Source organism: Pavona decussata, unplaced genomic scaffold (genome assembly GCF_977016875.1).
Source record: "Pavona decussata unplaced genomic scaffold, jaPavDecu1.1 SCAFFOLD_84, whole genome shotgun sequence".
NCBI classification, from domain to species: domain Eukaryota; kingdom Metazoa; phylum Cnidaria; class Anthozoa; order Scleractinia; family Agariciidae; genus Pavona; species Pavona decussata.
In genome coordinates this window covers 1,528,385-1,552,500 of record NW_028145502.1, presented here as the reverse complement: position 1 = coordinate 1,552,500, position 24,116 = coordinate 1,528,385, and the positions used below count along the sequence as shown (strand labels likewise).

Genomic DNA, 24,116 nt, shown 5'->3' with positions numbered 1-24,116 from the left:
TGGATACAACTACTTGATATACAATCCAATGACTATTGGATAGTCAACTGCTGGATATACAATCCATTAATAATCATTGGATAATAAAAAAAAATAAGAAAAAAATAATCATTGGATACACAACTACTGGATTTACAATCCAATATGTGTTGGATACAACTTCTGGATAATCAATCCAATAACTATTGCATTAAGTCAACTACCGGATATATATAATCCAATAATAAATTAATAATACTCGATATAGAATCCAATTATAATTGGATACAACTACTGGTGGGTGTTGTTAGTGGTAGAAGTGGTAGTACAGGTGTAGTGCTAGAGGTCGTCGTTGTCATCTGTTATAACAATGTAATGGATGATAAAATAAAATAGAATAATTCTATTTTATTTCATCATCCAATATATTATTTCAGTGCTTTTGTTTAGTGTTCCAAATGTTTGTGATTAACATGTTTCCTTCCCATTGTTCTGCCATTCATTCCACTCAGTTTTGGAGACAAAAATAACACAAACTAAAACAGTTTTATACCTCTACCATCCAAAAAGCAAAGTGGTTAACACCGGTATCTTCATGACCAAAATTGCTATTATCTTTAAAGTAGGTAGCAATGTCATAAAATCCATCACAAAAGTTTACCAACCAGCTGAAAAAAAAAATCATAGAGAGCCTTATTAGGCAACAACAACAAGAACAGTAGAAAATAATAATAATAATAATAATAATAATAATAATAATAATAATAATAATAATTAATAATAATTAGTAATAATATTAATTACAAATACACACTCAGGCAAGTAAAAACTAACGATATAATGTTCCGATGTTTCGGCAATGTCATGACCCCATTCTCAAGGAATGAGTTAAATACAAGCGAGTTAATTCAACAGAGTAAGATCTTAGATTTGCATCAATGGGGTAATTTAAATAAGGCCCTGATCGAATCTGTTAAGGCTGGTTTCCATATGATTGCGGATCGCAGATCGCAATAAAGTCTGGGATCGTCTGCGATCGTATGGAAACCAGCCTTTAGACAGAACATGGTTCTATCTTCTGTGATCGCGATCGCAGGATCGCAGACGATTGCAGTAGTAGTTTCCATATGATCGCAGACGATCGCAGACCTTATTGCGATCTGCGATCCGCGATTAAATGGAAACCAGCCTTTAATTTGCATTGTACATTCAAGCATGCATGGTCTTAATTGTTTGATATACAGCATTTTGTTCATTAAATAATTTTTTGTTCCTGCTTTTTTTCAGTACTTTGAAACAACTAATTAAGGAGGTCTGACAGGGACTGCACTCGTGTGATCATAATCATAATGATTTGATAAACAGATTAGATCCGCGCCAAAGTATTCATTTAAATTACCCCATCAATGCAAATCTAAGATCTTACTCTGTTGAACTCACTTGTATTATTCATTCCTTGAAAATGGCGTCATCACGTCGTCGGAACATTATATCATTAGTTTTTACTTGCCTGTGTATTTCTTAAGCATTGTCAATTAGAATAATAATAATAATAAATAAATATTGATAATAATAATAATAATAATAATAATAATAATAATAATAATAATAACAACAACAATGAATTTGAAATCATGGCAAAGAACACCACCTTTCTAAAGTTTTGGAGAAATTTAATCCAGAAATCTAAGGTGGCCACCTTTTGGAAATCATGACGTATAATAGGTAGTTATTGCCACTTCATCACTTTGTGACGCAGACCTCAGAGGAAACATTTTTGTAAGCATAAATTTATCCATCTTCATAGTGTCATGAAAAGCCCTGCGGCCTAGAGCATTCTCGTCCCCAAAACCAATTCCTTCTAGCCAGCACTGGCAAAAAGGAATGCGATTCTGGAAACGAGAAAAGGGTCTTAAGATTGGGTTAGCACTGCATGCACAACATAAATTACATATTATATTAAATTATATTATTTACTACAGTTGTTTAAATTATACTATGTAGCAAGAAAAGTTACCCTGTGTTACATCATTAACAGAGCCTGAACAGCTTACCAGAATAGAAAGACACACACTATGCGACAAAATTTTTTCCTGACAGATTTTTGCATCTCTATCTCAGCAACTGTGAAGTAGCCAGTTTTTTTTAGGTCTTGTGACACTGAAACAAATATTAATAGTTAATAATTTAAACATGGGAATTGAGAAAATTTTACAAGACAATAAAATGCTGGAAATTTACCATTATGAGCTCATACTCTCAACCATTTATTTTATTTTTTATGTACTTAATTATTTATTTAGTGTAATTACAATGTACCTTTTTTTGCATTCAACATAGAAAGCCTGATGGTTTCCTGAGGTCACCTCGCCATAATATTATTGTAAATTCTATGATTTCTTCTTTTTTTAGTGATCATGAGGCAAATAGATGATGATGATGATGATGAAGAAAGAAATTATGCACTCCTAATTGAATTAAATTATGACGTACCTCTTCTATAAGTTTTCCAGTAGATGACAGGAAGACAAACCATAACCAACAGCAATGGAATATAGCAAACCAAGTAATGAAAAAGAGCTGCACGCCCAGATGAGCAACTGAAATGGATAAAAACTATTTAGGATTCAAATGACGAATGCAAAATAGCAGTTTTTTCACAAACTCTATGTGATCCATGCTAAACTGTTTACAGTTTGCTGATTGCATGCCTTGATCAAACTGCTGCCATCTTTGATTTGAGCACATGCTAGGGAGGACGCCAAAACTACAATTAGCTAGGGGACCCTTGTCAGGTTGTATAGTGCAGAGGAGGAGGAGGGGTGCGCAGTTCCCCCCCCCTCCCCCCCACTCCCTTCCCCAAACTCCAGACCCCCTCGGTAGGTTTTGCACTCTCCCTGGGTCACGCTCACCATTACAAACCAAGTCGGCGGCAGTGCAATTGAAGCACATGACCTCCACGATCACTCCAAACTTTGTTTTCTATTAAAGGACTTAATTGCATGAGTTTGTAAAACAGACCAATTTAAGCAAAAAATATACATTGGTTTTCACAGCTCCAAACCAGTGTAATTTATACCACTGACAGTTTAATGGCAGCTAATAATATATGACTGAGTCTCAAAGCATCTTATAAGTCATCTACTTTGCAGTGAACTAAGATTTTTTAAATATAATCCAAAAGTCGTTATCTTACTGAATTGGATCACTCTTATAATCAGCATATTGCATACAAGCTACAAGCAAAGCTGCCAGTGGCCAGGACATCACATGGTAAACTGCACTGTGAACACTGCAAAATAAAATGGAATCAACAAAATGTGAGCTAATACAGACTGCAACTTTCAAAATGTAGTCTCTGAACGTCAAAATGTGATGATCCCCAAGCTTGGAAGACCAGCTAAACTCAGCAAAACACCTTTAATAAAAACTACGTGTCAGACATGGCTTACAACACGAAGGACGTATGCGAAGCGTCCCTTTCTGAGCCCGAAATATAATAAGTCCAGGGAATAACAATAATCAGCTGGGTACTTCATTAATATTGTCACATCCTCCCTCCTTTAATCAGAAATATAAGCCGAGAATACACTAGGAAGAAAAGCAACATTTCTATAATAGTCTTTGAAAAAAAAAAAAACTCAAACACTTTCCTGAAAAATTATCTTTGTGGCGGACGAACGGTCTTACCACTTCTGGTACACAGCACAGGTGATCTTGGTGTCACCTCAGAGGAAATGGTTGGGGAGGCTGAAGCTTGTTTAACAGGATGAGAGCTAACATATCCCTTCTCTAAAACTGTCGGCTGGATCTCTTTGGGAGGTGGAGATATTTGTGTTTCAACCTCCAGTGGTGGCAATTCCTTAGTCTTCACCAAGTGTCTTCTGTTTCTTCTGTAGACACTTCCTTGCAGGTCCACTTCATACGATCTAGGAGCTACTTGCTTGACTACCATTGCCTTCTTCCACTGTTTCTCACAGTCAGTTGGTAATGGCTTCATGCGCACTGTGTTATCAGGTAGTAATTCAGGTAGCTCTCTAGTCCCTTTGTTGTAATACTAGCACTCTTGATTGGCCTTCCTTTCTGTCAATTTTTTTTTCAGTTCCTTCTACAATCTTGGGTTGGAGCAATGTTCCAGCTGTGGGTAGGAGTGTCTTTGTGCGTCTTCCAAACAACCTTTGAGCTGGTGACACTCCAATACCGGTTGATGGCGTGTTGCACCAATCGAGAATGGCCAGATGTGGATCCTGACCACTTGCCTTGCATGCCTTGCCTTAGTAAGTAATCTTTTGGCTAACTTGACAGCATTTTCTATCTTCCCATTGGACTAGGGATAATACGGGGATGACGTCTGGTGATCAAACTGCCAGGCTGCTGCAAATTCCTTGAAATCTCTGGATGCGAACTGTGGCGCTTTGTCGCTGTAAATTGTATCTGGTATGCCATGGCGAGCAAACTGGTTTTGAGGGACTTGATAACAGTATACTTGCTTGAGTTTCAGGCAATTGGTTTAGCTCAAAATAATCTGACCAGTAGTCTACAATGATGAACCATTCTTTCTTGCTGAAAGTGAAGAGGTCTGTTGCTACATGAGACCACGGGCGTTTTGGTGGATCGTGAGGAATCAGAGGTTCTTAATCTGTTGATTTGTCTGGTATGTGTTGCAAGTGTCACATTTCGATATTGAGTCCTTAATGTCAGCTGACATTCCAGGCAAGTAAAGAACATCACAAACTTTTCGCAAACAACCTTTGACACCAATGTGGCTTGAGTGTACGTTCTTCACCTTGTGCGACCTTAAAGCTGCTGGTACAATTTCACGATTCCCTTTGAAAAGAACGCCATCTGGCATGGTCAGTTCTTCCTTTTAATGGAATTAGTTTCTGATTTCAGGTGGAACGTCTTCTTTCGTAACAGGCCAACCGACCCTGATCACATGTTTCAGTTTCTGGAGAGATTCATCGCGCTGACAGTTTTCTTTCAAAGATCTGCAAGACGTTCAATTGTGATTGGTAGAAACTCAACCATTTCAATTTCTTCTATGGCCTTGATTAAATACTCTTCTTGCTCTATAGCATAAAACATCACAAGTCTTCCCCTCTGAGGTAGATAGATACTGAGTGTATCTGCAATGAAGAGCTCCTTCCCTGGCTTGTACACAATCTTCAAGTTGTACTTCTGCAAATGTAACAACATCCTTTGAAGCCTCTTGGGAGCTGACAGCAGGCGTTTTTTGAAAATGCTCTCTAAAGGCCTGTGATCCGTCTGTACTGTACAGTAACCTCCCTTCCACAAACATACTTATCAAAATGCGTGCAGCCATGGACAATCACTGAGAAGCGCTTTTCCTATCTGTGCATAGTTCTTCTCAGTGTTTGATAATGCTCTAATGAGCTGAAGGCTACAGGCTGGCCTTCCTGCATGATCGTAGCACCAAGGCCAGATTCTGAGGCATCGCACTGTAGGGTGACTTCCTTTTTGTCATCAAAATACCTGAGGACAGGTTCCCTTGTGATCAACTGCTTTACTTGAGTTGACACGTTCTGATGTTTGTCATCCCAATTTTCACTCCACATCTCTGTCTAGAAGACTTCTCAATGGTTCAGTCACATCCGAAAGGTTGGGAAGAAACTTGGCAAGATATGTGAACATGCCAAGCAGTCTTTGCAGAGACTGTTCCTCAGTAGGGGTAGGCATCTCCAAAATGGCCTTGACCTTGTTCGGATCTGGTTTTAAACCATCTGGGGTCAGCAAATGCCCAATGTACACTTACTTCTTGCTTACTCAACTGCAACTTCTTTGGGTTGAGCTTATTGTTCTTCTCACCGCATCTTTGGGAATGTGCAGTTCCAGAAAATATCCATACTCCCCCCACGGAAGGTTTTTTGTTTTGCACCCCCCATCCCCCAAGAAATTCCAGTTTAGCTTCATACTCTGCTTCTAAAATTTTGACTTTTAGGACCCCCCTCCCCCTAGGAATTTCCGATGACCTTCCGTGGGAGGGGTATGGATTTTTTCTGGAACTGCACAATCCGGAATCAGGAATCCGGAATAAAAAAAAACATTAAAATTTGTCAACATATAAAATTTCAACAAAGGTTAAAGTCACTTGGGAAACGGTTTTATAGCTTTTGAAAAATTATAATTATATTAGTCAGGAGCCCAATTAAGTTATTATCATGATCTTCAACTGCACTTATATAGGTATCACCTTCACCCACGCGCAGAATGTCATCTACAATGTCTTCAATACCACTGAGATTCTGGAGACTTTCATGAATTCGTCGCTGGTACTCTTCTGGTGCTTTCTTCATACCAAATGGAAGGCGGAGCCAACGGTAACGACCAAATGGCGTATTGAAGGTCGTGAGATATGATGACTCGCTGTCTAACTGTACTTGCCAAAACCTGTTCTTGGCATCCAACACAGAGAATACTCTGGCCTTGCTTAGCCTGGTTGCCACTTCTTCAATGGTTGGGAGTGGATAATGAGCTCCCTGGAGTGCCTTGTTTAAATCTTGTGGGTCAATACAGATTCTTAGCTTGTTTGGCTTATTAACTAATTAACACTAAACTGGACACCCATTTGGTAGGCTCTGTAACAGGCGTGATGATCTCTTCACCGACTAGCTTGGCTAGTTCTTCTTTAAAGCGGTCTCTTAGGGCAACAGGGACCTTTCTAGGAGGGTGAACAACTGGTCGGGCGGTTTGATTGACTTCCAGCTGACACAGACCTTCCATGCACCCATAGGCCTTCAAATACATCACAGACTGTATTCATTTAGAATTTGCTCTTCTGTTAGAACACTATGGTTGGGCTGGCACTTGACATTCACAGCGTTCACTGTTTCTAAGGTGGGAATGTCCTTAACCATCACCTTGACGAAATTCAGTTCTTGACATGTTTCAGCACCCAACAGTGGTCTGACGTCATCGTCAACAATAAACTAGGATAAATCAACATCTTTGCTCACCTCACCTTTTGTACATCTGAGAGTAGACTTTCCAAGTGGAGACATAGTAGACCCCCCTTGTACATCTTGAGTGTTGCTGATGTTCACAGATCCCGGGGATTTCCTAGCAAGTTACAGGTTGCTCCACAATAAAGCTGAAAAGTCACATCCTTAAAGTCATTTACCGTCACAGTTGTAAATAGCTGTTTGGAACAGGACTTTGCATTTTCAACAGCATTGATATGGTGAGTAATCACATCAATTGTGTATTCTTCAAGCGAACTTTGGTCAAAATCATCAACATAATGCAAACTCTGATGAACACCTGACCTGCCATACAGCATCCTGCCTCCTCTGCACTTCACAGTAAAATGATTGTTCCGACCCCATTTCGTACACTGATGGCCATAAGAGTGTATACAATATGCAAGCCAGCAAGGCGTGCGAGGCAGACGTGCAAGGCATGAACAAAACATGCGAGGCATGCGAGGCATGCGAGGCATGAACAACCCCAACATAAACTGCGCACCTGGGAGCTATTTATTAGCTAGTTACCTGAGTGCTATTTAGGCTAACTGGAGTGCTCTTTAGGCTAACCAAAGTGTTTTTTAGGCTAACCTGAGTGCCTCACACTCGCAGATTGTTGCAGAGTGCTGGCTCGCAGATTGTGCATCCCCATGGCCAAAGGCAGAACATTTCGTCTTGTCTCGTACATGCCTCCTCCCACAAAACTTGCAATCGACCTGCTGCAAATCCCCACTCACCGATTTCTTCTCTTCAAATTCCTTCCTGAGAAGGCTTTCTTTCTTTTTACCCACGGCATTGACTTCCTGGGGATTTTGCATCTGCTTCAGCTGATAAAATTCCTGAGTTGCTTCTGCCGCTCTTGCAATTTCCAAATCCGGAACTCTCAACAGTCGCTCTCGCCCGTGATTATCTGTGACTCCAAATACGATGTGGTCGCGAATCAAAGAGTTTTTCAAATCTTGAAATTCCAATAAATTTGTCAGCCATATTTCTTAGAACTGTAGCAGACTTATCGATGGACTTGCATTGCCTCTCATATGAAAGGGGCTGGGATGCTCGTTGTCTCGCTTAAGGCTGTAAATTTCGTATTTTGGTCTCACTCAGGGTGTTATGGGAAAAATGCCATTACACTTAGCCATGAAGGTCTCGTTAAGGGTTGCTCGCAAAAAGTCACAACTGTATGTTTTATTTGTCAATGTTTTAAATGGTCTCTTTTTGCGGGTTTAATTTTAAACTTTCTGACGAGCATCCCCGCCCCTTTCATATAAGAGTCCCCCCATCCCCAGCTTGAACTTCAGCATTTAAATGTTTACATGGGATCCATCTTCTCTACGACCACCTGCCACTCTAGAAATCCATTTTGGCTTAATTCATACATTTCTTTAAAATTTTTCAGCTTTTGAGAAATACTCCTCCCCCCACCCCCCACCGTCAATCCGTGGAATCTCCAATGTGCAGTTTCAGAATATATCCATACTTCATCCTCACAAGGTTTTTGGTTTTGCATCCCCCGTCCCCCCAAGAAATTCCAGTTTAGCTTCTTACTTTGCTTATAAAATTTTGACTTCTTAGACCCTCCTCCCCCTAGGAATTTCCTATGACTTTATTTATTTATTTATTTATTTATTTATTTATTTATTTATTTATTTATTTATTTATTTATTTATTTATTTATTTATTTATTTATTTATTCACCATGACATAAAATCATAGAAAGTTAAGGTGAACAATAGACTAGGATCTTACATAAGTTTAGAGTGACTAATAATAGTAAAAGAAGAAGTAAGAAGTGGCGAGGAGACCTCAAGAAACCCCCGGGCTAAAACAGAGAGGTCTCCTCGGAGATATGCAGGACTGTAAGACTACATGTAGTAAAGACATTGTATTTAGATTTTTTTAACATACGGTGGTAAGACTAAAAAAACATAACAGAGTCGGACGTTTCATACAATTAACTGAGGAAATCTAGAAGCTTTCTGTTGAAGGTGGATAGACTAGGGGAAGACTTTCCATGGAGTGGGTATGGATTTTTTTGTGGAACTTCACAATATCCCACGTGGCATTGGTATTGATATTTTGTGGAAAATTATCAGTACACATAGCATCAACTCAATACATCCAATGCACTTGCAGACAGTGTAAAAGCTGATTATTTCTCACAGCCTTAACATTTATCGATACAATTAAAGAAAAAGGTAAAAAAAATTTATTACCGTGAATGTTGATTGTGAACCTGAAGGCAGATATCAACTGAATAAAACAGTGTCCACAAATAAGAAGTTATGTATGAGAACATGGTGAATGACTGCAAGAAACAAAACAAAAGCAAATTTATTTTAATATCAATAATAATTTATATTATAATTTGTGGGAAAAAGCCCTAAGTGACTTCTGATGAATTGCTAGATTCTCCTTCCAAATTGCATTGTATTTGCTTGTGAAAGAAAGGAGAATTTGGCCTTAAATCAAAGTCACTAAGGGCCTTATTGTATAAAAGCCTAGCTTTCAACAAAAATTTGAAAAATTTGTAGTCCGTGAGGAATTAAATCTTTAGATTTTTAAACAAATTTTTGTAATGTATATATACATTTAAATTACTACCATATCAAAATGTAGTAAAACACACTAACTTAATTAGGAGATTGGTATTTATTGGAGCATACTTATATAAAGTGTTATAATTAACTACAGTGTACCAAACAACCATGCACTCAGACCTAGTTTTAGCTTCCAAATATAAAATAACTGGCATAATTTTTTATACAGTCAACCCTGTATTAAGAGGACAATTACCTCTATTAAGCGGACAGCAGCACAAATAATTAGTCCCATGCATCTTTTCCCCAAAACATACCTGTATTCAATGGACAACTCTATTAAGCAGACGCGGACACCTTAAACTTGACTTTTATGGTCCTTTCTATTGTTAAAAACCTCTGTATTAAATGTACACGGCAAAAAGGATGCATGTATTTTGTCCACATTTTGATAGATTGCCAGTCATTTTAAAAGATCTGTCACATCTTTGTAGACACTTATTACAACAAACAGGAAATACTATTAATATCTCTGTTGGCAGCCTGATTTAACAAAAAGTGATCAAATTAGTAAATATACCTGATCAATGACCTCACTGACAAAACATTTGTGTGGTAAACAGGAAATTCATGTACCTAGAGACATGTCTGTCTTATAACCTTAAAATATGACATAATACAAATCTTTCTCATCAATTTCTGTCTCAACCAGTTACATGTTTGAAAAATGCAGTGGTTTCTCCCGCAGGACACTACGCTACAAAAGGGAGAGAATCCTTTCAATATAGCATAACGTCTGATGGAGAAACCACCGCTTGCAGGGTAGGTAGCTCCAAATGATACCCACCAATTTCGTCATCCTCTTTCCGGTAATTTTCACTTTTCCTGGGTTTGTTGGGTGCTTTAAAAATGGTTTCAAAATCACATGGCCATGAGCTTTGGAATGCACCCAACTACTTCCATAAGATCTGTTATTTTGTTTGGGTGTGCAGTAGATTTTTCTACTGGTGAATAAACCCAATCTAGTTTTCGGTCTGACAAACATCTTTCTGTTCACAGGAATGGTATTTGTACACCTGCCAACTTTTTCTGAGATATAGGCATGAGATTTTTATCCTGGGAGTGCTGGGATTTTTGAAGACGACCCGATTATTTCTGAAGATTCGGGCTGAAGAAGTCCGAAGTCTTCCGAGGACCTCCGAAGTCTCAGGACGCGTATAGACGCGAGCTCGCTCCTAGTGCTTTTCACCTTCAAAAATCAGAGATTGCGAAGAAGGTATTGTCATTATTCATTTTACACATGGTTTTCGTTCCTAACATGGGTCTGAGTTAACATATTTTTGGAAATTGTGTCAAGCAAGACGGCAACAACTCACATTTATCAATCAGGCATGAGAAATTGGCCTGCAAGCGTGAGCCAGCGTGAGATCGAAGTTTTCAACCCGCAGGCGTGAGAGTTGGCAGGTATCTTAGAGTGTATTTGACCCTTTCAAGGCCTTTTAATACTGAGGCAATATTAGCATGACCCATTTAAGACAAATTTTAAGGGAAGTTGTTTTCAACGGACACCCTGTATTAAGCGGACACCAGCAAGGGTCCTGAGGGTGTTCGCTTAATACAGGTTTCAATGTAACAAACTTGGGACCCCCCCCCCCCCCCCCCACTTCCTGCCAAAAAAAAAAAATTTAAGTGGGAGGGCATTAACAGTGTTCAAAGGGGCCAATTCTTTAAACTTGGGTTTAAAAGGTAAAATTATGTTCAGGCTTACCAATATACGAAAACAAGTTGCAAAGAAGTTTAATTTAAAGCTGTAAAAAATGCAACTTTTCCCATTATAATTTTAAATTATAACTACATAATTTTCATCTGAATGTGACAAATTAAACACCCCTCTGGTCTGTATGAAAAGCCTGCCTTTTTAGGGACATTAATTTATGGCAGTTATGTTTTTTCAAGAGGGCAATTTTACTAGTAATTAATAAGAAACAACTTTGGAGCCGGTGAGACCCTCTACCTCTCCAAATTTCCATGGGTGGGGCGAGGGATAGATATGGAACCACACAATGAACCGCTCACAATTTACCTCTATTGGCATACCAATCCATATATAAGAATTAGGGTGAAAAGGTTTTACATCATCAGGGTCATGTTTGCGCTCTTCTGCAGGATGAAAGATAAGCAACAAAATGCACATGGCTATTGCACCTGGAAAAAATTACAAAATAATGCATCAAATTATTTCAAATAAATGAAAGTGAAGAAGATAAGAAGTGCTTTTATTTACCAGTCTTTTAAAATAATTAAGGCATTACATAATAATCAATAGGTAGGAGATCCAGTAAGCTCTGTTGAGCTTTTAAAAGATCCCCACCTACTTTTATTTAAATTAATGAGTGATTAAAAGTAATAACAGAAGTGATCTTTGGAAATGGGAAACTCATGTAAAAGTAAGTCACGGCAGATGAATACCCAGACAAAGCAGCCCCATATCATACAGTTTCTAAGTTCAACATATAAAATGCAAAACTTCAAATATAAGCCACTCCAAAAATTTGTACATTTGATGCATGCACAGTATAGACAAAAGCTTCCTTTGTCTAAACCCCCTTAAGACCTAGATAGATATGCACATAAATACAACCTAGGCATATGCGCAGAAAGTGGATTCTGATTGGTAGGGGACAAAAAAATCCCTTCTAGGGGAGGCAGGAACTGAACACGATTGTGAGTGAAATCGCAACCCCCCTGAAAAGTAGTTAGTTGGGGGTGGGGTATCAGATGGGTGCTTTCAAATCCAATAATTTGGAGTTTTGAGACACCCCTCTTCCCTGGAATTTCCAAGAACCCTGTGGGGTGGTGGAGGGAGGTTACGGATATTTTCTGGAGCTGCAAAACATTTTGCAAAATATGTATAAAAATGGTGGAATTAAGCCACAAGTTAGAAAAGGAAATTATGTAGGAGTTCATAAGGATTGAATGGTGAACAAAGTGAGAAGTATGTTACAAAATATCCTCAGGATCTTAATTACCCTAGGGTCATTCCCCTATCACCTGATAGTCAAGATTACGTCTAGTGTTTTAAAACAGACATGCATACAAACTACAAGTCATGTGAATGCACATGATGGTCATAAGACTGTACTTAACAGCCTCTAAGATGTTAAGCTTAGCCCAAAAGACCATAAGATTTCAGATGTAGCTATCACAGTTATTAAGGCTTAATGATTTATTTTTCGATTTTCCACATGTAGTAACTTAAAATTTAAGCTTTTAAATTGAGCTTAGTTATTACACCGGCAGCCCTACGTCGACGTCAAAATTCACTCATCAAGTTGCCGTCCAGAGGAAAGCTTTATCGTCCATGAAACTGTATGTATTTATGGTTTGATCAAATGTTTTCCTATTAGTTTTACTTCCGTTATGGATTTTTTTTTATCATTTTATTTGTAAACTTGTATCCGCTATGCTCGTTTGCTTAGCAATTAAGCTTAATTCTTTAGCGCGCAGTCGAATCGGAAGACTGATTATAACCCGTACCAGCGAATAACACGGGACAAAGAAATGCTTGTATACAGATACACTAAAAAGAAAGAGGGGTATAGAATGGTCAATCCGAGACTTTGCGAGACTGCAAGGCCCTTGTTTAACATAACGAGACCGTGACCCAAACGTTAATATCGAATCCGAGCCCGAGACTCAAAAATCCTCTTAGCAGATCGAAGTGTTTAAAATATTTCGAGTTTATGGTATACGTACGTAACATGACAAAAAAACTCCAACGGAAGCCAGCTAACGTACGGGTGCAATTTTCGAGATTGTGAGACCCAAATTACAAAAATCCGAGACTTCGAGACAGTTCAACGTGTAGCGAGCCCGAGATTCCGAGACTCTGGTTTAGAATCCCGAGATTTCGAGACTGGGTGGATATTTTCCGAGACACATGATTTTCGATAGGACCATTCTATTCTCGGTTTTCACTGTCACGCCATTGAAAAAAAAAATCGAAACCATTCCATGAATGAAGTCAAGAAATTGACATGGTATAGAGGATAAATAAATAAGGCATCTGTCCAAGTGTCAGGTCTGTGCGGCATTCCGTACTCGAGTTATTTGACAAAATGTTCCACATAAATTTATAGAGCTTAGTATGGAGACGCCATTTTTGTGTCCCTCTGAGGGGCACAAACATGGCGGCCGGAAATACGAAAAAACATCTGGAGTTCACTTTTGCCAGAAAAGAGGTTTGTTTGCCCTTGTGAATTTTCCAATGTTTAGATTAATATTTCTCCTCAAACCTAAATTGTTTAGAATGCTGAAAATCACCCGAAGAGTCATTTTTAAGATACGGAAAAGCTCTGTCACGGCCGTCCTCCTTATGTCACGCACGATGGAAACTCGGAAATTGAAACTGTTCTATTTTCAAAAGGAAGCACGACACCGAGCTAAGAAATTGTGAACAGACATATTTTTAGGTAATCTTTCCTTGAATGAAGGTAAAAATTTTGTAGGCCTCCCAGTTTTGAATTCTAGAATTTGGTGACGTCACGTGAAAACCGAGAATACCCCTAGAAAGGAGAGCATTCATGAATTAATTATTTAGCACGTGATCATGTTTACCTATACATGTGAAGAGATCTGCCAGGGCAAGCGAGAAAACAACATGCGGCGTTGGAGAGGCCGGCCGTGGAGAGGGAACTCGTCTTGTCTCTGTACGTGCTTCTCGCATTTTTTTGTACCAGTTGACAAGTTGGACAATGGCTCCAAAAGAGGATATCGTTGCTGCGGTAATACAAACACTGCTGAAGATAATCCGTTGCTTCCTATCAATCTCTTCACTTGTGATACAGTAAATTGATGTCCCGCGAAGGAACGCCATGATGCAGAAGAATAACTATGGCCAACGCCCGGCTGTCGGGGTAGGGGGCGGGAGGGGGAAGGGAGGGGAGCGTAGAAAAATTGGCCTCGGAGACAAGAAATAAAAGCCGAGACGCGCCTCCTGGAAATAGGAGAGACTATCGGGAGCCGCGTGTTGGGTTATCCTTTAGCTAATCCCTATTTATTAATTTCTCAACCTCGGATATTGCATTTCTAGCGTTCTGATTGGTTCGCTAAAGCTCATATACCGTAGTTTGACCTTATATGGAAAACTAATGCCCCGGGTGTCGCTAAGCTAATTTTTTTTTTGGCGGGAAGCGAAAGTTTTTTCGAAAATATGTAGAAAAAAAAGAAAAGAAAGAAATACCAAACAATGCCATCTCAATAAAACAACAATAAAAGCCACAAAGTTCGGTATGACACTATTTAATGGTACGTATCTGTGAAGTTTCCTTTAAAATCTTCAAAATTGCAAGATTTTACGATTTTTAGATCACATAACAACAACAATAACAACCGGTTACCTTTAAAAGTTTCAGGATGGCTTGCAAATTCTGACGGTAAGAGGTTAAAGCCAATCGAAGAAATTTCTTAGGAAGAGCTTAATGCCTTCCTTTCTGTTTCTACGCGTTTATGAGTACTCCAGTTACAAAAGTTTATCTATGAAAGCCGTACGAGCGGCAGCCATAATGTTTGTTTCCGTCGCTCGGCACCACGGCAGCAAAACATTTCTACAAATGTGTACAGCTCTTACGCTTCTCAAATACGCTTGAAGTTTAAAAACTTGCACTGAATGCTTGTCTCAGTGAGGTTGTACCTCGTACACTTGGACTTGCGTGAAGTGTTTTAAATCATCCGCAAAAAGAATTCAGTTCACTGATGAAAAAAGCCGTCCTTGCCCTGATCTCTTCCTTCGCTCGGCACCACACAGCAGAACATTTGCTCAAGTGTGCACAACTATTACGCTTCTCGATTAGCTGGAACTTCAAAAGCACTTGAATGCTAGTCTCAGAAAGGTTATAATTCGTACATTTAAACGCGTCTTGAATTTAAGATGTCCGACTGTGTCCGATTTTCTTCGCTTTCGAGTTTTCATTCAACTCCGTTTGCAAAGAGCTGCGCGTGTCATGTGATCATTAGGTTTCGCGCGCTTTGGTCGGAGGTTGCCTCAACATCCGGTCGTTTTAATTTGAAGGAAATGTTTTCTTAAAAAATAAAAATTCAGTAAACTTCAACAGCAATATCCAAACGCGGAGAATTTAATAAAACAATTATTCCATTCGCGCTTGTTGGATATGAGATTAGTTATAGCCAACTCGGCGCTTCGCGCCTCGTTGGCTATTTACCATCTCATATCCAACGCGCGCTCATGGAATAATTGTTAAAAATTTGAGGAAGGTTTTTCCTAAATTACGTTAAATAAAAAAGCTAATAATTATGACTAAAACTGTTGTTTTTGAAAGATGACTTACCTTATCCCTGTAATAGGCCTTATCACGGTTTTCGACGCCATTTTGACGAGTAGGCAAACAGGCTTAAAATAACAGTGTTTGTGTGGAAATCCGATGTCAAATAATTTTCATAAAACATTGCTTCTGAAAAATTCGTGTTTTGAATTTTCCATACATTTGTCTGCATAGCGGACCAGCCGTGAACTGCTACTAAAAATAGCTCGCGGGAAAAAAATACAGGGAAATGTATGGGAAGTTCAAAACAGGACTGGACGCTTTTTGGCACAGCTACATCCCTCCAATTTTTTTTCTTAAAATCCTTTTCCTAGTGCCAAAAGTTTCCAATTCATGAATTTTTCAGAAGCCATGTTTAATCAAAGTTATTTGACATCGGATCTCCGTACAAACACTGTTATTCCAAGCCTGTTTGCCTACTCGTCAAAATGGCGTCGAAAACTGTGATAAGGCCTATTACTTTCATAGTCAGTTTTCCTTTATCCCTATCAGTTCTTTAATTATTTATCCGTTATCTCTATCAGGGCCTCACCTTAATCAGTCTTGCTTGTTCCCTTTGGAAGATGCTTTACGTTATATAAACTCTGTAAACTCTGTAAACGTTTGTGCCTTTTCGTCCTTGGTGGCAAGCAGAATCTCTGAGTGATTCAAAACACTCTTAAACAAACACTACAGGAAAAAATAAGGCACGGCATTTATGGAAAACAGGTTTTTATTAGGATAAGTAAATTTTAACGTTGTAATTAGCATACTACTTATATGATGTATTTTAGACTTAGATATTAACATTTAATTTATACTTCTGTACTCTTTTAGACCTGATGAAGTTTTACCGTGTACAAATAAAGATTACTTACTTACTTACTTCTGAAACTCCCGAAAAGATCTCGGACCCGAGGAACTATCTTACATGCAGAAACATTATTACCAAAAATACAATTTTTGATAATTTTGAAAGTATAAGCATATCAAGTTTTCCACAACCGGCAGTCTGTAGAAAAAGGGATAAGAGAATTACTTTTCGGGCCCGAAAGCTCTTCGGGAGTTTTGAGAAAAGCACACCCGGGCCCAGTTGTTCGAAAGCCGCTTACCACTATAATCCCCGATTAAAAGTTAACCAAGGTTTGATCCGTCTCGCGCGTTAAAAATGTTTGAAGCTAATGGTAAAGAGAAGTCTAAGTTTAAACTGAGGAACAAAAACCTTTTTAAAGAATCTCTATTATCTTTTTTTTTATTTAATTAAACTAGAATGTTAACCCAGGATTTTTTATTTATTCACCGGGTAGGTCTGCCGCTCAATTAACAATAAACTCGAAAAATAATTATTTCTTTCCTTAATTCTAATTATTTTTAGATACCACTCGAGCGGGTGTAAATATATGAGATTTTTTTTTTTTGAAGGAGGAGGGAAAACAATAGCCTTGTGTGGAGGAGGAGGAGCAGGAGAAGGGAAAACAATAGAATTGAGGAGGAGGAGGAGGAGGAGGAAGAGGAGGGAAAACGATAGAATTGGGGAGAAGGAGAAGGAGGAAAAGGAGGAGGAGGGAAAACAATTAAATTGGGGAGGAGGAGGGGGAGGGAAAACAATAGAATTGGGGAGGAGAAGGAGGAGGAGGAGGGAAAACAATAGAATAGGGGAGGAGGAGGAGGAGGAGGAGGAGGAGTAGGGAAACAATAGAATTGAGGAGGAGGAGGAGGAGGCAAGGTTGAGTGACTTTAATTCAGTTGAAATCTCCGGTAGTTAAATAATTTTATATTTCTGGTATCCTCTATTTCAAGGCAAAGTAATTTTTAAGGCCTCTCAAAGAGAATGTGTCTTATTTAATAGCAAGTATTTATTATTCGGGTGTTTTAATTGATGTTTTAATGGATTGTTTCTATAGACTTAAGCTGTCTATTTTGCATATTGCATGCTTTCATAATTAGTGGCTAACGGACCGTGAAAAAAGAGATTATGCAAAAGATTTAGTCTTTGATCTGAAAGCCAGAAACACATCCGATTTTACGTCATGATTAGCTTGAGTGGTTCGTGTGGAGTTTTGTGGTGGAGGGAAAACAATAGAAATATGGTGACGGTGGTGGTGGTGGTGGTGGAGGGCAAACAATAGAAATGTGGTGGTGGTGGTGGTGGTGGAGGGAAAACAAAACAATTCGAGGGGAGAAATTACATGAAGGAGGGCTTTCGTCGGTGTCATGATTGTGGAGCAGTTACACAAAAAACGGGAAGATTAATTAATTTCCATCCGCTTGAAATCGCTGTGTATTTGACTCTTTTTGTCATTGTTTTTTAATAAATTTTTTAAAACGGTATATCTTGTCTGGTTCTATTGCTAGCAATTATAAGTCGCCTGCCGTTTCAATTCAACTCCCTTGGGTTTTTCCAGCAGAGCTGAACTAATTCGTATGCAACTTTGGGCTTGCGAACTCGCATAATTAACTGACTAATTGTGCGCGAAATGCTGAGACTTTTATAGTTTTTTCATTTCCTCGATAAAGATTGGAGAAAACGGTTTTGTAATAGTCAAACAAACTTGAGATATAGAGTTTTCAGTGCCACTTTGTGTAAATGTTTGTGTTTTGTTTATATATTAGCGCCAAATGAGATATAGTGAACAGTTTCTCGCGTTGCCAGGTGATTGCTCCTATTTATCTTTGAATAGACGTTTAAAGCGGGCTCAAGTTACTTCACGGGCAAGCGTGGGCAAGCAAGAGAGGATCAAGGTGTACTCCTTGATCCTCTCTTGGGGCAAGTTTATCGTTTTCTTTGTACGAGAGTGACGCTCATTAGTAAACCTTGCCACATATTAATACTATGGAGGAAGTCAAAAAATAGTATGCAGGAAGGCACTGACTAGGCACTTGATTAGTACGGAGGAAGGCAATAATTAGTATGCAGGATGGCACTAACTAATCACCTACTCACCTAATCCTAAACAAAGTTAATTTCCAACATGGTACACTAATTAATGCCCATACGTTAGCTTGTAGTTCTGTTAGAGTGTGTGTATGGTTCCAGAAAAAGTTGTTACAGTGGAACCTCAGTTTAGCTTTACCTCTATATACTAAAGTCCTCGACATAACAAACAATATTCTCAATGTAATGAACCTATTTCCCTAGTCCCTTAAGGACGGTGCGTACTAATAAAGAAGTATTTTTGCACGGTTTTAAATTATGACTATGTAAGGAAAGCAGATCTCAGCAAGGTCTATTGAAATTCGAAAAGAAAATTGGGGTAACCACGCATTTTTCAGAGATTTTAAGAAACAATTATTCTAAAAAACAGTAAAATACAAAGCATATGTATGGCATTTTTTTCGAAAATTAATTGAAGCTTTATTATCTCTGAAAAATGCATGGTTACCCCCAATTTCTATTTGGATACCAAGAACACTTGCTAAGTTCTGCTTTCTCCACCTAGTTTTTGAACGTGCAAAAATATCCCTGTATTACTAGGCACCACCTATAGGAAACCCGAGTATCTCGAGATGCGCAGAATGTATGCGCAGTAACAAAAGTAGGCACGCGTTCGTAATTGGCACTTTGTTAAATCAAGGTTCCACTGTATAATCCACTCCAAGAAGGATTGGCATTGTCCAGAAACACTTACTAAGAGTTAGTACGTTCTAAGGGGTGAAAATTTGTTAACATTTCTGGACCAACACATCAACACAACATGACTGTATGTTGTAGTGATGTACTGATTGTTTATTGTGATTTGTGTTACGTTCTTTTGATGTAAAATATTATTTTCATACCAAAAATGTATTAGCAAAGAAATGAAACACTAGTGTGCATCGTCTTTAGGGGACCCCTGAAATGCAAAACAATTTGCCCCAGCTGTTCAAAGGGCGGACAATTTTATCCACTGGATAGTTCGCTATCCAGTAGATAAAATGTGTGCAAGATTTTCACATGCACAATAGCCCTATAATTTGTGAATAGACTAGAAGCATATGACAAATTTAAGTATGGGATTGCGTGGAAAACTTGCCAGAAGCGTTGGTGGAAGTACATTTGCTCTGCTGGATAGCGACTTATCCTGTGGATAAAGTTATCCGCTCTTTGAACAACTGGGGCCTGAAGGGCTGATCTCAAACACAACCGTCTTATGATGAATTTTGCTGACTCAAGGGTGGGGTCTACTTTAGTTCGTATTAGCTTGAACCATAGAAGCCAAAATTCAACTGATAGATGGTACATTCCCTTTATCTTATCATAGGCCTGAGGACATTGTAGGAGATCTGAGAACACCTGAACAAGGAAACTGGAAAAAATTTCCAGTTATGCTGCATCTGACCTAGCCTCTCAAACACTTTATTGAGGGAAAGATCCTTTCAGATACTGTAGCTGACAGCAGCAGGCCAACAACTAAACTGAGTAGCTAAACAGCCAGTGATGTACAGCTACATTATATATTTGGTAAATAAACCCTGTCAGAAGGCTGGTATATCATAGGATACAGTGTATAATGCCCAAGGCTGAAAGATTGTCCGAAAAATGAACAGTGTTTCAAGGGAAACTGTAAGCCAAGCTAGGGCTTTATCCTCCGATATACATGTACATGTACCGGCAAGCTGGAAAGGGGTTTGTTTACTTTTAACTCTCCTATTAATTGCTGAAATGCACCCACTTTACTATGGGAAAGACAAAAACAGTCAGTGACATACATGTAAGCTCGATTATCAGCTGCTGTTTGGGAAATGAGCCCACGGACCCAAGGGAGCAGCGAAAAATCAAGCCTACCATGATCATGTTGAAATTCAGCACTCTTTTAATCTTGATTCAAAAACCTATTCTCTAAACGTTTTACAGTGTATTATACACTCGATTGCAAAAACGTTGACACCTGAAAAGCATAAACCATGAACGATGAGACCGAATGGTTTTATGGGTTTAAGTGTACTAAATTTATTTGCATAATGTTCTATTTTCGTGCTACGGTTGAAAACCAAAATTTGTTGCACGTGGTGAATGATGGTCAGGAAGCTGTCCAGGCTTTCCTTAAAGTGTCCAAGTTGGCCAACAAGGGCCAATTTTTAAACACTACCCACAAATCCCTTGGTTCTCATCGTTCATGGTTCATGCTTTTTAGGTTTCAACATTTTTGCAATCAAGTGTATATATTTTATTTTTTACTAAATATCATACTTTTAATGTAATGGCCCAGTTTGCTAACTAAAGACATTTTACAAAACAGTTACTGAAAATAATATACGTCATTTCAGTGTGTATGATACTTCGATCATCTCTGCATACATTGTACAACTATTTCTATCGGCTATTCTGTACTGTACATAGGCATCTAGAATTATTTATTTTACAAAGTGTGACCAAAGAAACACTGCATGCTAGCTGGCAAAACACATATATGTAGTACCACAAACAGCCAAGAAAAAGTTGCCTTATTTTTTGTGAACTCATAAAACTACGCTGTACATAACAATTTTATAGAAATTTTAGCATTTTGTAAAACATAAAAAAGGAAAAATAAATAAAAATAACATTTTCTAAATAGTACATGCATGTCATTCACTATCCTATACCTATAAGCTGAAAGATACTACTTTTAATTATTTTATTACTTTAATTTATTTTGGTATTATCCTTAACTTATATGGGTTTCTGGTTGTTAAATATTAATAAATTATTGACCTATCAATGTTAAACATTACAAACTATTGTTAGATATAATCTTATGACATTTTCTTCTTCCCGTTTCATTACAGGTAAATACTACTTATTTATTTATAACTTCATAAATCTACTTAAGCTGAGCAAAAAAAATTCTCTAATGTACAACAATATTATTTTGTGTAAAATAATCTTCACTTTTCTTCTTTTGTTTTTCAATTAATCGTGGGTAAAAAAATGATATTCGTTATGAAAACTGACCTTGAGTATTCCGTTGGTCAGTTTGGTTGATAGATTACTATGATTTATAGTAAACATTGTGTAATTTCAATCCATGTTCTGAACATGAATTCCAACTCTTATATTATCATAATTTCTTGAATTTTGCAGGGTTTCAAAATCATGCAGCCCCTTCATTATAAACTTTGGCTGTTGAAAATTTTAAAATGTACCTTAAACTCTCTAAAAGGCTGGCATCCTCAGCCCTTAAGATAGTTTAGTTACAGACATGGGTGTTAAATTTGGCCGGGACCAGCAGGAAACCTGACGGCATCTGCCTTCTGAGATGTCACCTTACAGGGGCTTCCACTTTGAGAGAGTGATGTATCAAATGAGTAGATTTTTCTATATTGCAACAAATAGCATTGCAAAATTAATTTCTCATAAACTGAGCTGTTGTTGATTCCGAACAGGAAAGACATAGACAAAAATATATTATGAATTTTGAACGTAAAAATAAACCTCAAATAATTTGTTAAAAACATTAATTACATGCGCATTTGTTATAAGTAACAACTGGTCTTTTACAAGTTATATACACAAACATAAATTTACAGACATTACATGTAAGAGATCATATACAGTAACACTTTCAAAAATACCCATCCCCTTGTCATAGAAGGTTCAAAAACTCATTATTTAATAATTCATAAGCCCATTGACCTATCAAATGGTCGATAAAAACATCATGTGCAGTGGTTTTAAAACCTGACATAGCCTCGTCCTTATTAGAATGCAGTGTTTAATGTTTTTCTCATATGCTAATTTCCAACGTTCACAAAAGCATCATTGTTATGAACAGAACTCTCTTGAAACACGCTTTTCCAGGAATGTTTTTGAAGCCGTTCAAAAAACTCGCAGCACATGTTTTATCGGGTCTAAAACCGCTCGGCTACGCCTCGTGGTTTTAAATCCCGATAAAACACTGCTGCTGGTGTTTTAAACTTTACTTATAAATTGGCCAACAATAGGCCAACTTACATGAAATACAAACTTGTGCAAGGTATAGTAGTGCAAAGAAGTTGTACGTAATTCAGGGGTTTTATACAAGAGTATCATAAGTGCATTTTGTGCCTTGAAATTGAACTTGCTCTAAATAAGCTGTATTTTGTTGCAAACTGATGACTGCTTATCATGTAAGAAACTAGACAAGTTGTATTTCTGTATTAATTTTAGGTTTTGAGCAAAAGGCTACATAAACCCAAAGAGGGACCAATGCTAGACTGATTCCTTTTTTTGTTCTTTAATATAAACTTAATGAACGTTTTGTTTTCAGTTCAGTAATTTTTGTAAACAAAAGAAATCAAGTGACATTTCCTCTTTTATGTCAGTCACTTGTGTTTAGAGAAGTGTAATACAAGCTAAATTTCTCGGACCAAAATGAAGCATACATTCAAGCTGTTTTGCAGTCTATACCTTTTGGATCCTCGTATGGATGTACGACTGGTTATGTACTAAGATTTTCTTGTTAAAGATAAGATATAACAAGACAGGTTGTTCAGTCAAAAAATACACAAACTCAAGTCTTTTGGCGACCTAAAAAAATATTATTTACATCCCGGACAAGTATTTACAGCTATCTATTGAATTCCCCTAAGAGCCTGGTTGCAAATGGTTCCTGCCCATGCCTACAGTTTGAGACGAGGGTGGCTGAAAGAGGAGTGTTTCTTCTTCTTTCAGCAAGTAATGGAGAAGTCTCGCTTACTGAAATCTTAAATGATCCAGCAGTCAAAGAGTTAAGTGATAATATCCTGTTTGGCTCCTCAAGATCACTGCTGTTTGGAGGGCTGGTGGAGCGACGACAGAGATTCAAAATATGGCTGCAGAAAGATGCAAACTGCCTGTGCTGTCCATATACAAAACAATTTAAGATTCCTTGCAGTGGGTTTATGGAAGCCTGTGAAAAGATGAAAGCAAATTTTACTCATGACAGGTTTTTTTTTACTCAAAATACCACAGTAATGACGAGCTAATTATTGCAGATCTTCTAATACACTTAAACTTAAACACATGCAGTTGCCATCTCTCATGAAATATCCAATATTATAATTATAATAATTATTATTACAGGATACAACTACTGGATATACAATCCATCCAAAAACTATTGGATACAACTACTGGATATTAATTATTGGATACAACTACTCGATATACAATTCCAATACTTATTGGATACATCATCTGGGCTGGGTTGTTCGAAAGCCAATTAATGCTAATCTACGATTAAAAGTTAAGCGGGGTCGTTGAAAATGGTTTTAAAAGCAAATTTCAAGATAAATGTAAAGACAAGTCTAAGTCAAAACTGAGAGCCTAGAATCTTTTGTAAGGATTTTTTATTGATTAGTAATTAAACTCGAATCAAAGT

General features: G+C 37.9%; 2 protein-coding genes across 9 annotated transcripts in view; one reads left to right on the top strand and one right to left on the bottom strand.

Moving 5' to 3' along the window:
* Positions 1-20,806, top strand: part of LOC146475352 (uncharacterized) — an 87,317-nt gene extending 66,511 nt beyond the window's left edge. Inside the window, exon 7 of one of the 2 annotated variants that reach the window (XR_014865864.1) lies at positions 20,276-20,806. Coding sequence is in view for 1 of the 2 variants with exons in the window: in XM_085115754.1 (XP_084971880.1) it covers positions 20,058-20,139 (82 nt within the window). In the remaining variant the exon portion in view is untranslated. Of the gene's footprint in view, positions 1-20,057; positions 20,170-20,275 lie in introns of those variants that run through there. The other variant, XM_085115754.1, reaches the window with a different exon arrangement.
* LOC146475351 (G-protein coupled receptor 143-like) overlaps positions 1-24,116 on the bottom strand; it is a 91,595-nt gene that overhangs the window by 60,159 nt on the left and 7,320 nt on the right. For 2 of the 7 annotated variants that reach the window (XR_014865862.1, XM_085115746.1), the window contains exons 1-7: positions 14,114-14,372; positions 11,580-11,701; positions 9,173-9,264; positions 3,176-3,271; positions 2,473-2,579; positions 2,034-2,139; positions 533-647 (exon numbers count right to left, since the gene is read on the bottom strand). Coding sequence is in view for 5 of the 7 variants with exons in the window: in XM_085115746.1 (XP_084971872.1) it covers positions 533-647; positions 2,034-2,139; positions 2,473-2,579; positions 3,176-3,271; positions 9,173-9,264; positions 11,580-11,701; positions 14,114-14,372 (897 nt within the window). In the remaining 2 variants the exon portion in view is untranslated. Of the gene's footprint in view, positions 1-532; positions 648-2,033; positions 2,140-2,472; positions 2,580-3,175; positions 3,272-9,172; positions 9,265-11,579; positions 11,702-13,252; positions 13,405-14,113; positions 14,373-20,586; positions 23,646-24,116 lie in introns of those variants that run through there. The other 5 variants (XM_085115750.1, XM_085115747.1, XM_085115751.1 and 2 more) reach the window with 5 other exon arrangements.